Source organism: Orbicella faveolata, unplaced genomic scaffold (assembly GCF_042242905.1).
Source record: "Orbicella faveolata isolate gen_17 unplaced genomic scaffold, um_ofav_v1 contig_1, whole genome shotgun sequence".
NCBI lineage: Eukaryota > Metazoa > Cnidaria > Anthozoa > Scleractinia > Merulinidae > Orbicella > Orbicella faveolata.
Genome location: NW_028301536.1, coordinates 961,381 through 975,000, shown reverse-complemented (window position 1 = coordinate 975,000; position 13,620 = coordinate 961,381). Strand labels below are relative to the sequence as shown.

At 38.8% G+C, this 13,620-nt stretch overlaps 1 protein-coding gene across 2 annotated transcripts in view; it reads right to left on the bottom strand.

The window, feature by feature from the left end:
* LOC110051098 (uncharacterized) overlaps positions 1–13,592 on the bottom strand; it is a 24,488-nt gene extending 10,896 nt beyond the window's left edge. Inside the window, exons 1-19 of one of the 2 annotated variants that reach the window (XM_089283630.1) lie at positions 13,323–13,592; positions 13,073–13,234; positions 11,594–11,810; positions 10,605–10,970; positions 8,644–9,961; positions 8,061–8,095; positions 7,043–7,125; positions 6,766–6,825; positions 5,681–5,799; positions 4,881–4,987; positions 4,365–4,463; positions 3,778–3,828; positions 3,316–3,391; positions 3,117–3,172; positions 2,035–2,221; positions 1,710–1,820; positions 999–1,211; positions 549–632; positions 1–104 (exon numbers count right to left, since the gene is read on the bottom strand). The exon at positions 1–104 is cut by the window's left edge and continues 72 nt beyond it. In XM_089283630.1, the coding sequence (XP_089139756.1) occupies positions 1–104; positions 549–632; positions 999–1,211; positions 1,710–1,820; positions 2,035–2,221; positions 3,117–3,172; positions 3,316–3,391; positions 3,778–3,828; positions 4,365–4,463; positions 4,881–4,987; positions 5,681–5,799; positions 6,766–6,825; positions 7,043–7,125; positions 8,061–8,095; positions 8,644–9,961; positions 10,605–10,970; positions 11,594–11,810; positions 13,073–13,234; positions 13,323–13,512 (3,638 nt within the window). In that variant the 5' untranslated portion in view covers positions 13,513–13,592. The remainder of the gene's footprint in view (positions 105–548; positions 633–998; positions 1,212–1,709; positions 1,821–2,034; positions 2,222–3,116; positions 3,173–3,315; positions 3,392–3,777; positions 3,829–4,364; positions 4,464–4,880; positions 4,988–5,680; positions 5,800–6,765; positions 6,826–7,042; positions 7,126–8,060; positions 8,096–8,643; positions 9,962–10,604; positions 10,971–11,593; positions 11,811–13,072; positions 13,235–13,322) is intronic. The other variant, XM_089283639.1, reaches the window with a different exon arrangement.
* Positions 13,593–13,620: the final 28 nt, after the last annotated feature.

Below are 13,620 nucleotides of genomic sequence, written 5' to 3'. Positions count from 1 at the left end.
ATGTAAGGTTCAACCGAAGCAGTTGGATTCTCAGTCCAGTTCTCCAGAGATGAAATAATCTGGCGATAAACAACCACTGGAGGAACAATCTCAGCTGCTTCAAGCTGAAAACATTGAATAAAACTGTCATAATGGAGAATCCCACAACTCCAGAGTTCTAAGCCAGCTTGTTATGACCAGGACAAAACAAACAACTTCTCTCTTATTGAAGACCACGTGCATTCATGTAAACCTTGCCCTGTAACAGCTTAGTTTCTCCAAACACAGACAATAATTTATAATTTATACTGACTTAGTCTGTTGATCATCTTGTGCTTCACCATAATTTAATGATTAATTTCAGTTCAAGCCCATCATTAAACCAAACCTAACTGTGGAAAGTCTGTTAATTGAAGAAGGCTCCTCTGATGTACTGGGACCATGTAGTTAACACATGATTGTCACAAATTATGTATAAAGAAATGTTAAGAAGTCAGGACTCGGGAAAAGTCGGCAAGTAAGGAACAATACTTTACAAGGCTAACATTTTCAGTTAATGAAACACATACCTGGCAGAAAAACTGATGGACACCTTTATAGTTTTTCTCCTTATCAAGGCTTTCCACAGCTGACTGTAAGACACTATCATCAGGCTAAATGAACCAAGACCAATACCCCAATGTCAAAAGGAATATATTTTATATATGCTTGTTTTTTCAATCTTTGACATATACACATTGTGCATGCTTGTTTGTCCCTCCTTCACTTTCTTGTTGAACAAATTGAAATATGTTCTTGAAATGCGAGAGGATAAATACTTACAAACTAACCATTCAAGATCACGTTTCTCACTTCCCCAAACATAGTCACATTAAAAGAAACCAAGTTTTCTTATGGGAATTTTGTAATGTTATCAGGGAATTTTTTCACCCATCCACATTTGGCTAAAAGGTGCGTTTAATTACTACATAAAATTGCTGTGATAATGAGACCTTATACTTTTAACATGACATGCTGACCTTGATATGATTCTCCAGCATGAAGTGCACCACAGTAAGCATGCCAACCGTGGCACCAGCCTTTCTCAAAGCAGTGGTTAGAGCAATCAGACCTTTCTCCAAAACACGAGGCTGTTCAAGGACTTGGGGACCTTCACGAGCTGCATTAAAGAGCTCTAAGGCTGCACCCCAATTGTTGGCATGACTCAAGGCACTCATGTAATTATTGGTAGACTATGCAGAGAAAAGAACATTAAAACCTCATTAATTTTCAATCATTCAAAGGGAGTATATTTAATGACTAGATAATGTCATGAGCTCAAGATTTCTATCATATGATAGTTGACAAGGGTGCATCCTAGGTCAACTATCACGCATAGAAATCAAGAGCCAATTACCTAATTGTTTTAGTATAAATCTACTAGTCATTCACAAACTTTGTCTACTGTAAGTCCTCTTCACAAATACTTCAAAAACACAAAGAGGCGCTCTGCACACTGCTAAGCACTCACTATCTACAACAGAATGACATTCGTGATAGAATGCTAGTCGATTCATACATATAGCACACAGTTGACACTGTTCAATTTGTTCTCAATTCTCCAAGAGTTTTCCCTCATGTGGCCCCACTCATATTCTTTAATTCTATGAACAACCCTTGGGATTCAAATAATCATTTCTGTTTTAGCTTGAATCAATCAAGCTGTTTCTGCAAATCCAGTCATGACCTACCTGGGGTTCCAACGGTATTCCATTCTGTTGCATCAAAGAATAGATCTTTTGAGTATACAACAAGTTGCTAGCATGTTCCACACAGCAGCTGGACAGAAATGAGTTCCACACCTAAACAGAATATTTGTATTAGTTAGCCCATTTGATTTGACAAACAAATTTATTCTCATAACATATCACAATGACCTCTCACAATGGAGCACTTAAGTTGCTATGTTCCACAAAGTGAGTGATGTCTGAGCTTCCTGGCAAAATATCTGAAGGCAGGTTTAGTTGAGCCAAGTATCCTTACAATATGCACTATATAGTACTACACAAATCTCACATTAGGTCCAAGTTCAGTTAATTTTTGTGCTGGAGCCGTGGCAAGCTGTTCAATTATAATTTCAACCCAATCAGCTTTCTGAGATGCTGTCAAGATAGCAGTGTTTAAGATCTCAATCGGTACTGCTTCAGGGTAGACTGCTATCACTGACATTATCTTCTCCCAGTAATTTCTTTGTGACAAGGTCCTGTAAAATAAACCACATTCATGAATTAAACCCAGCCAAACATGAAGCACTCAATAAATGGCACATTTTGAAATCTACACTAGTTCAGTGCCCAAGAGTAGTGGAAAAATTCAGGTATTAATTTAATTAAATACAATGAACACAAACTTGTACTAATCTGTACATAACATTCAGTAAGTTTTCAAAAAATTTGCATTCTTGTGTTCCACAAATAAGAGATTTTAAAGATTACTAGCCACTTGGCTACTAACAAAGCCTAACAGATGTCAAACATAACTATTATTGCATTACATATGTAGCTGTCTTGGCAGGTTCTGTAGAGTCTTGGTGAATAAAATAACTCGTACTTTAATATACTCGAATCGACAGTTACATCTTGGTTCCGACACACACTGTTCGAACATTATGCCTACTTGTATAACTACCAAAACAATTCCTTTTACATATATACATTTCGCCGATAAAAGTAAAATATAAAACTTTAAGGTGAAAAGCTGTTAAAATTGAGTCTCAACATTTTCAATCAAAAACGTTAAGACTCAATTTTAACAGCTTTTTACCTTAAAGTTTTATATTTTAATTCCTTTAACGTGATTGGCTCTTAACATTCCATGCATGTAGATTTATTCACAACACTACAGGTTCCTTTGTTCCAAATATTTTCCAGACACAATTAAGATGCAATCCAAGTCACTTTCCAAACTCAGTCACATCTTGGCTATGGATCTTTTTAGTTTCAATTTTGGGCATCTCTTAAACGGGGTTAGTACTCAACACATACAGAGAAAGGTTTGCTTCATAAGCTATGCCATCTCTGGCCAACTAGAAAATGTGTGCATCAACCCTAAATAATTTCACAACTCGCCACAAACAAAATACCATTAAAATCTCTTACAAGAGCATAGTTTGAAAAGCAGCTGCTGAAAGCTTAACTTGGCTTTGTAAGGCTTCCTGTGAACACAAAGACAACAAACTGATAAATACCTATGCAAAAGGAAATTACACACATCAGAGTTCTGAGCCTTAGAGTTCTGAGGAACAAATCCAGCAACCTACTAAAAGAGTTAATTTTAGAATGACAAAGCTAACTATACCTGAAAGAGAAACCAAGTCCTCTCAACAAAGTGTTCACCACTGTTACAGCCAAGAAGTATCAAATCACTGCAGATCCTGTTAAGAAACATTCACAGTACATCACAGCCATGATTAAATGTTTGCAGAGTGAAAAACCAATTTCAGTTCTTCCAATGCCAGACATAATAATTATTAGTGCCAAAACCAAACTAGGCTCCAACAATGCATCCAGACACTGATTGGAATCTGATGCTCTTTTTGCATCACAATCGCTATTTCTCTCTGTAGTGCTCAGTTCACATTTAATTGTTTTGGGTCAGAAACAGGAAAAACACCACACAAGAAAAGACTTCTTTTGGGGCAATACTGCCTTGCCTGCTGAGCAAACAGTGGGAAAGGCATCGAAGAACTCAGAACTTAAGGATGATGCCTAAAACTTTAACTGAAGTCAGGTGAAGCAAAACAAAGCAATGAATTCTTACCCTGACTTGAACAATCCTGACTGCTTGATTTCACCCAAAAGATTAAAAGCCCTGTTCAGAGAAAATCAAATTTGTTCTTGTTAAATTTATGGTAACATCTCCCATGACGGGTGAATACATTAAGATAGTCAGTGAATTTAAGGTTAACCTGAGTAGCAAGAGGTACATGTGTTGGTACTTCTGTATGAGCTGCCAGACTGTCATCTATAACAGCATAGTGTGGATGATGAGTCTGAACAAATAACCACCTTCCCAAGTAACTTCTAGTTTTGGTATATTTCACTTCATACTCTACAATCTTGGTCAACTGAAATGAAAAATTAAGACCACCCTTACCCCCACTTTAATGATGGAAAAAATGGCACATTTTAGGTTTTAGCACAAATTCATCACTGATTCAGGGGGGGAGGTGGTTTTTTGGGGGGTTTTTCTGACCAAGATTGTAGCTTCACAGCCACATTCTTGGCCAATCAATTTCATTGACTGAAGTCAAAATAACCATGACCAAAATCAGATGAAACCAGGTGAGTGCTTGTCAAAATAGTTCTCAGTTGTACAATCATTAAAAACAATACAAAACACATTACCAGTCAGGATCTTTGGCCGAGGCCTGGACCAAATCCAGAAAGACTTCATATGTTGGCATGTGGTTGTTCCTTTTCATGACATCAAGCATCTCATAAGCTCTGGATATAAATGAATGTGTTACATGTAATTTATATTTTAGAAGCAATATGGTCAAATGCTTATTCCCAGTAACTCAAAAAATCTGAGATATATACAATGTATAAACAGTGCACACTTTGAATACATGCCTGTCATCTGGGAAGTGACTTCAGAAGTGTCTCCAATTGACAAACACCCTAATTAGCCAATCACAAATACTTTTTGTGTTTCATTAATGTATTAGTATGGAAGTTTGCAGTCAATCCTACATGTAAATGGTAGAAAAGTACAGAAGGATTCTCTGTTTTTTGGCTATAAAAGTTCCAAGGTAGCCTTGATGCAAGCAAACAAGGTTTGTGGTTACTTTACATCCAGAAAGGTTCTTTAATCCTGGAAATAGGACTTAAAACCAAAGAACTCGCCTAAAAATACAGTACCTGATATATTGTCCAGAGTGACAAAGAGTCTTGATAAGTACGGTATAATCATGACGATGCTGCTGTCCATTCCTTTCACCAATCATATCAAATGCCTGACATGCAACCTACAAAACAAATATCCAGGTGACTACTAGGAAGACATCTCTGTTGAACGCAATAAAAAAATTAAATAATGGAGACATGACTAATCATCGCAGTTATACACACAACTTGAGCAGTTGTGAACTAAAAGCCTGAAAAAATTCAGCCTTGACTGGGATTCGAACCCATGACCTCTGCTATACCGGTCCAGTGCTCTACCAACTGAGCTACCAAGCCAACTGGGAGCTGGTCATGTTGTGAGTTCATAATATACCCATAGATGGTGAAGAATACAAGTGAGTGAATATATGAAAGGTCATATATTTCTACTGGGGAGAAAGATATGAAGACATGTCATGTCTTCATATCTTCATATCTTTCTCCACAGTTCAAATATGTGATCTTTGATATATTCACTTGTAAAAACTCAGCTTGTTCATATGAACACATTTTGGTAATTTCAGGTATTTCATGAACATTTTCAGTAGGAGGACAATTGGTTTTCACAGGCCGGCAAAACTTTCCGAGTGACCTTCTTTATAAGAAAACCTTTCCTCTAGACGGTTAAACCAGGCGGGCAAAATCATCCTCATAGCCGGTCAATTTGCCTGGTGTGCGGCACTCACTGAAACCCCTGCAGCTTATCAGTTGTGTGATGCAAGAAGTTCCACTAAATGTCACATTTAGAAGTATTTGGTGCATCATGACTATGTTACCTGGGCAGCAATGTCAGGCTCTTCCAAGTGTTCACTAGAAACTGTCAGAGTGCGCCTCAAAATATCAAAGTCAGGCTTGTTTGCTCTGCACAATTTCTCAATCATCTGCCATGCAGCACCTTTAAAAACAAGATTCAAATACCGTAAATCCTCGAATTAGCACCCCTCAAATGAGCGCCCCCTTCAAATAAGCGCCCCTCCTACTGGCCAAAATTTAAAATAAGCTCTCCCCTCCTCCCTCCCATTTTGTGGATGAGTAATGAGACAACAAAGGATTAGTAGTTTTTGTCATGTAGTATTAGATTTGTGCATTGTTTCAGTTTGTGAACACATTAAGTTTGGAAAAAATTTCAAGTACTAACTGTGCCACGATTTAAAGTTTAGGATCAGCTTTTTAGGTCGATAAACAGCTTATGCTGTTGTTTACGCACAGATGATGTGTTAAAAAAAATGATCATATCAGGCCACGATTTGGGAAAAATTAAATAAGCGCAACCCCTCGATTAAGCACCTCCATAGAATAAGCCCCCACCATCTTCTCCTTAACTTGAAATAAGTGCACCAGGCGCTAATTCAAGGATTTACAGTACATAAAAATTTTACAGTTTAGAGACACATCATATTTCCATCACAAACGCAAAGTTTGTGTTATTTCACATGACATTATTCAGTGACCAGGTTTCATAATATGCCATTTCTGAGTTTATTTTTGCTTCTGTTTCAAAACGAGTCTCGGTACAGAGTTTTTCATGTGAAGATAAGTTTGATTTGGATGAATATCCATGTGCAAATGAAACACATTTTCATACATGTATGAACAGTGTTGCACAAAAGGTTTAATTTGATGCACATAGAAGGAAAAGAAACCAAGGAAATGGCCTATTAATTTCAGTGCCTTGCTGTTCAAGGGGAAACCAATCGACCCACAATTTAGCCATAATGTTCCCTGCTGGCAAGAATAACTGAGTTACCAATGACAGATTTCTCTTATTTTGGTCTGATAAAATATCAAACTCAGATAACACCATAACAGTGTTAAAACCAGCACTACTTGAGCTCTAGAGCAGCGATATCAACATCCTTACGTAAATTCTTCTGTGACAGCAGTTCTGTAACTAATTGGTAAGACACTGGAGGAACTTCTTCTGAAAATATAAGAGAAGACATAAATGGCATTACACTACCATACTTAACCCAGATCTGACTTCTATGTAAGTTTTTAAATCGCTACAATTCAAAAAGGTAGTATTGATCCTCAATTCAAGTTTCTGCAAAAAAGAAAGAACTGCTATTTCAAGTTAAAGTTCAACTGGAAAGAATTTTAACAAAAATATTAATGACTCCATTAACATGGTAAGTTACCTTGAGGTTGTATTTCTTGTGCAGTAGTGGCAGTTTGCTCCAATTGGTCTTCAGGTTGTGCTTCCAAGACACAATGGCCTTGACTACAAAATGTTCAAACAAAACTCACTACCTTCCTTCACGATATAAATATGTATAAATTTTTTTTTCCAAAGTTCCATATGAGCCTGAACCTAACTTTGCAAAGTTCTTTGATATTAAAAACATGCCTGAAGGGTTTGACAAACTTTTATGTATTCAAGTGATATATCGAACATGAAAGACCGTGTTTGACCACATTTTCAAACACCAAGAAGAGAGTTGAAAATACACTGTGCAGCAGAGTATTTTTGACGAACTTCGAGATGTTTGGAAATGTGGTCAAACACTGTCTTGAGTATTTGATATTATCTTCTCAATCAAAACTAAAACTAAGGAGAAAACGGAGAAATACAATCGTCAAAATCTATGGTAATTAAGATCACATATCCAAACACCATCACGGTCATGATTTCCTTTGTTCAAACTTGATGAATTATTAATGAGTTTAAGAAATTAGATATCAACTTACAGTCAAACCTCTTCCCAATGGCCACCTTGGGGGAGATGAGTGTAACATGAAACCTGTTATCTTTTTCCAAAGGGGGGTGCAACAAAGCTTACTACAGCATATTAATATGTCAATAAAACAGAAACCAAACAGAGACCACCGACTTGGGGTAAGGATCAAGTTTTGTGACCTTTCACAATAAAAAAAGGGGGTTTTAAATACACTGAAAACAGTTGTTGATTAATTGACTGTCAAGAGGTTAATTTGCAGTTAGGACATGCTTTAAAGGCCGTTGCCCTTGTGGAAAGGTGGTTGTTGTAAAGAAGTCAAAGTAATGGTAAATGTATGGGCCATCTGCTAGGACCAAAAAACGTGGCCATTGTTGCGGCAAGGTAGCCATTATAGAGAGGTGGCTGTCAGTGGAGGTTTGACTCTAGTTAGAAGTTTCCTAGCATGGCTCTAACATCTCAAATGTTTTAAAATGCGAACCTGTTAGTGTTCTCTGACTGCATTGATCTCTGATACTGCAAAATATTTGAAGGAAATCAGCTGATTAAAGAGAAGTCAGGTCATCTGCACTAAAGAACTGAACTCAATAAAGAACCAAGTAAATATTTCTACCAGTTCATCACAGGAGAAACAATTCTGCATCACAAGAATTCAAAAGGGATAAAGGTCAAGCGTGTCACAGAAAAACACAACACAAGAACACGGTAATGTCTTTCAAACTCTGATGTCTGATCTCAATCAAAGTTGCATAGAAAGTGAATGATACAAAAAGTCGTCATCAGGGTACCCATTTGAAAAACTACAGTTAAACAGCCCTTCTAGGGATTCTGTTAGTAAAGTAAGTCAGTAAGTAAAATCCTTTACTTAAAACACGATTATCATTTAAGCACACGCTTGAGGGGTCGTGTATCTAATCAATTATCTAATTGTCTAATTTCCTACTGATAAAATGCATGAAATATAAGAAATTAACTTACTTTATCACACATCTGATTTCCCTAAATATCAGACGAGATTTTGCCTTTGATTTTGCCTCAAAGGATTGTTACCCAAAAAGTCTTACCTCAACAAGCTTTGCGTAAGGTAGATGCATATATTTGCAAGACTTGGCAGTACAGCACCCTGTGTCAAGCTGTTGAAAACAGTATCCTTTAGGATGAACTTTCAGTCCTCTTGCTGGACCTGGCTGTGGCAATCCTTCAGGGCTCGTTGCAATCACAATCTTGGCTCCATGTTGAATCTCTTCATCACAAAAAGGGCTTTTTCGTTTACTTGTCAAGGCCTGCATCTCAGAGTTGTAGTCTGTTGAAGAGCGTAATTCTCTTGCAAGTCTTGCTTTTTCTACATCGTTGACAGTACTGCTGTTACAGTCATTTTGAAAACCTGGTGCCACAGCCTCATGTCGATATGCATTGTCGGTGGCTTCATACTGCGATACTTCTCCTCCTGTCTTGACAACAGTGCTTTCTTGGTGGGTTTGATTTACATTTGCTTCGTTTATCACCTGTTGGTCTTTATTATCAGTAAGCTCGGCTTTTCTTGTTCTTTGCAACCAATGTGGCAGGTCACCACTGGGTTCTGCCTTCTTCTGTGAAGGCACTTGTCCTATGTTTGGAGCATGTTCTTCCTTGTGTGTAACATGTTCTGGCATGAGCGGAGCTATACTACTTTTAGCATCTGGTACATTCCTTTGAGGTCTTTTGGGAGGATGTCGTTCATTTGTTCTTTTACTCTCGCGAGGACCATACGGTCCATGTCGTGCGGGAGGTTGCTGTCTGTGGCGGTCATACTCGGGTACATGTTCACCAGGAACTGGGGGTGGGTTTGTGAGCATCTGTAGTACAGTCATCTGCATTTTTGTCTTAGCTGACTTAATTTTTTCTTCTAAAGCAGCTTGCACCTGTGACAATCCAGAAAGAGGAAGCAGTCCCTCAACAGGAGTAAATAACGGTGGTAAAGCTGGAGGGTACCCTAACAGTGATGATACTGGAACATTAGATCCACTTTCTCTTCTTGGGCCTGACCTCAATCTTTGTCTACCTCTTCTTGAAACAGCATCACCACTTCGACCTCGGGGAGCCCTGTCTCTATGCCTTTCATTTTCCTGTCTTCTGGATCCTCTCCAAGGTGAAACCCTTTCTCTGTGACGTAATTTATGTGACAAGTTTTCTGATTTGTATGTGCTATCAGACTTATCCCCTTTAACAACATCTTTTTCCATTTCTTGACTCTTTATTTCCCCACTGTCAGGTTGCGGCTCCTCGCTTGGCCTTCTCACTGCAGTTGTACTGGTGCTAGAGCTTTCTTCAGACTGTTTCTGTCTGTCAGTAATCATCATTCTCAAATCTCTTGACTCACTACCTGATCTTCTTCCCAAAATCCTGAAACAATAGATTCCAACATTTATTTTGCTCTTCCAACCACCACCTCACTGTGGAAAGTTATAAACATCCAAATACACTACTTCCACAGTTAACTTACTCACAACATTGAGTGTGGGTTGATTCACATCTTACAGGGCTAGAGATTAACTCCAGTGCCGAGTTTGGCCAGTTTCTTTGATTTCTTGGTGGCCTCTCAAGTTCCAGTGTTTCACGGGAAAAACACTTACATTAGCTAGCCTAATAAATCCTTTCCAAGATAACAAAGGCACTAATTTTTCATGATTAAACTTCCCCAGAGTTAACTTACCACCAGGGGTTTCATTAAGAGCCCAACCACCAGGCAAACTGACCAGCTGCAAGAATGATTTTACCCAGCTGGTCTGACCATCTACAGGAGAAAGTTTTTCATACGAAGAACTTCAGTCCAAATAGTTTTACCCACCTGTGAAAACCAGATGTCTTTCTGCAGAAAACATTAATGGAGCCCCTGTACTACTAGAGTATACTTCAAATAAATATTTGAGGGACTTACATGTACTTATAACTCTATTTTGGAGACCTGGCATTTGATCAAAAAAGTATCACATTGCAAAAGAATTGACAAAAGCTATGTAAACAAAAATGCGACATGGAAACCAACCTTGGGCGCACAAGTCTGTTGCTGTTCATACTGAATTCATCTTCCTCGTCTAACAACGAATCATCTGGATGCAGTGAGATAACATCATCTTCTTCCTCCTCTGCATAATCTTGTGCTAGAGGTACACCGGTGTAATCGACGTAAGCAGAGAAACCACCGTCATTCATGTTAGCATCTTTACCATCTTGGTGATTTTCAGACCTTTCTCTTGTCATTTGTGGGTCTTGCTTTGTTTCTGTTTCCTCTTTCAATATGAAGTCTTCATCAAGGTCACTAGCAAGGTCAGACTCTTCGTCACCATCTAGGTAATCAAACTCTTGATCTGACAGGCTACTCTCAAAATCCATCTCACTGGTCTCTACGGGGCTTAAAAGGAAAAACACAACAAGAAAAAGTTTACAAATTTAAAATAATCTCCTTACTTCTGTATCTTAAGCCAACTACTATGAGCCACACAAATTTAAAAAAACAGTCAAATAATGTGCTGTTCTGGAATATATCCATACCCCTCCCACGGAAGGTATTTAGTTAGATCCCCCCCCCCCCCCAAATACTTTCCTTATAAATTTTGTTTTTAAACCCCATTCTCCCCGCCCCTTCCCCTTGGAATATCTGTTACCTTTCTTAGGGTGGGTATGGGATCTATCTTAACAATCACTTGTTGATAGTTGTGGCCTATTGTGTGCTTGACATTTTGAAAAATTATTTAGATGTTGATTTTATCTTTATTGGAGCAAAACATAAGGTTGCTGTGACAAAACAACCTCACAAAAGTGCCAAACTCTTGGTCATTTCCCTCCTCATGGCCTTGAGAGTAAAACTTATAAGTGAACATGCCATAAAAGTACTTAAACAGCTTTTCAGCAAACACTCCGACTATAATTATGATTTTCCACTGTAGAGATGCTATCTGATTCTGTAACTTGTAACAAAAACCTGACCCACAACCACTTTGAATTACAGTTTTCAGAAGTTGTTTGCTGACCCACCTCGGAATAGCTGCGTTGATCGGTTGTTTTCCAGGCAAGATCTTGTGGTGTGGTGCCAGTGCAGGTAATGCTTTTAAGGGAATTGATAATTTTTTCAGCTCTGGTCTTGATGTCACTCCACTTGTACTTGACACTTCAGATCCTGACCCAGATCGGGTGGCGGCAACTGGTTCACCTCGGCAACTGGGATCAACCTTCGCTGGTTTACTGAAAGTGTCTGCAAAGATGAACCAAACTTTATAACTTTGCAAACTTTGGGTACAAAAGCATTGACTGGGCTATTATTTTTAGAATAAGTCTTATTTTTGACAAAGTCATGCACTAAGGCCCAGTTCAGACGTCGTGCTTCTGCTGTGCCAAACTAAATTCAGGAATTAAGTTCGACAAAAGCATGGCAGAAGCACGGTGTCTGAATCAAACTTTTGAACTAAGTTCGGCAAGCAATTAAGTTCAACAAGCTCTGCCATGCTACACGACTCTGCCACGGCAGCAATTCAAACATCGTGCCTCTGTCGCGCCAAACAAAATTCATAAATTATATTACCATATATTGGCAGGATTGCGTTCCCACGGGAAGTTAGGAGGAGAATTGTTCAGAGGCATCAGTAAATTCTAAATTTGGTTCAACTCTAGCACAACATCTGAATCAGAGTTGTTTTTCTGCCGTGTCATAGTCGAACCAAATTGCAATCCACCATAGGAAAAACAATGGCGGTTGTACATTTTACCACAATACCTTCCGAACCTAACACAGCCTATAAGGCAGAAAGAAAGCCATATGTTTACAATATTTGTCCCTGTACTAAGGACATTCTGTATGCTAGGTTTGAAGATTTTATAGCTCTTCTGTACGTTTTTATAAACGTTGTTAAGGTTTTCGTGCGCTAAGAACTATGGGTAAATGTACCAGTCGCCATCTTTTTTCCTAGGCAGGATTGAGTTCGGCACGGCAGAAGCACGACGTCTGAACCGGGCCTAAATCTGTCGTTTCTGTGTAGCACAGGACAAGATATCTGTTCAACAGCAAATTTAAACAGAGGTTGTTTTGCCGATGTTTCTTAAGAAATTATACTACAGGCGTATTATTTCGCAGTGCCTTTCACGCTCTTATGTTTTCTACAATATCCAGGGACTTTCCCAAGAAGCTCTTACCCATATTTTCCCCTGGGATCACTCCACTGATACAGAACACAAACAAACAAGCTTAGTGTAGTTGTAGAACGAACCGGCCGTAAGACTAAAATCTTCGCTTCCATAATCGTAACTTTAGCTCGTATCCATGCAAAAAAATACTGCTGGATATGAATAAGAAGGCTGAAAGGCTTAAAGGAGTGCATCCGTTCAAATTTCCCAAGGCGCGCGATGGTGGAAATCGACCACGTATGTTAAAAGGCACGGATATTCTATGAAAGGTTGACAAATCTCGTTTTTTCTGACAAAAACCTGATTTCAAATGTTTGTAATCTATCGGAATCTTACCGAAAAGATTTCTGTCTTCGCCACTGTCTTTAGCAGACCCGCCAGCTTGCACTGAATCGTGGCTTGTTGTCTCATGTGCAGATCCTCCAAGCTGTCTCTGCTCTTTTTCGCGTTTAATTTCGTCCAAAGACTTCACAGTCACTTTCTCCAAATCAGTGGATTCTAAAGTGGAAAAACACCATCAGCGAATGAGAGATTTTCAACTCTGTTTTGACAAACGATACACACAGAATAAGCTCATTCAGTTTACCAGTTTTGCGGTTGAGCACGATCTTTCGAGGCTGGCTCGCGGTAACCGGAGGTTTCAGGCGCGAGGAACTGTTATCTTCATTTGACACAGTTACAACCAAGTCTGTGCTCTGGAAGTCTGTCCGTTTTCCTCTTCCGCGACCGCGAGGTACTCTCTGCTTTCTACCACGTGTATTTCCTTTGACTTTCATAATATAACTCGTTCGCTTTACCAAAATGGAGTCACCATCCCAGACCCGTGTGCCATGTGACAAGAAACACAACTTATGCCGAGTGACTTAGTCGTACGATACGATATT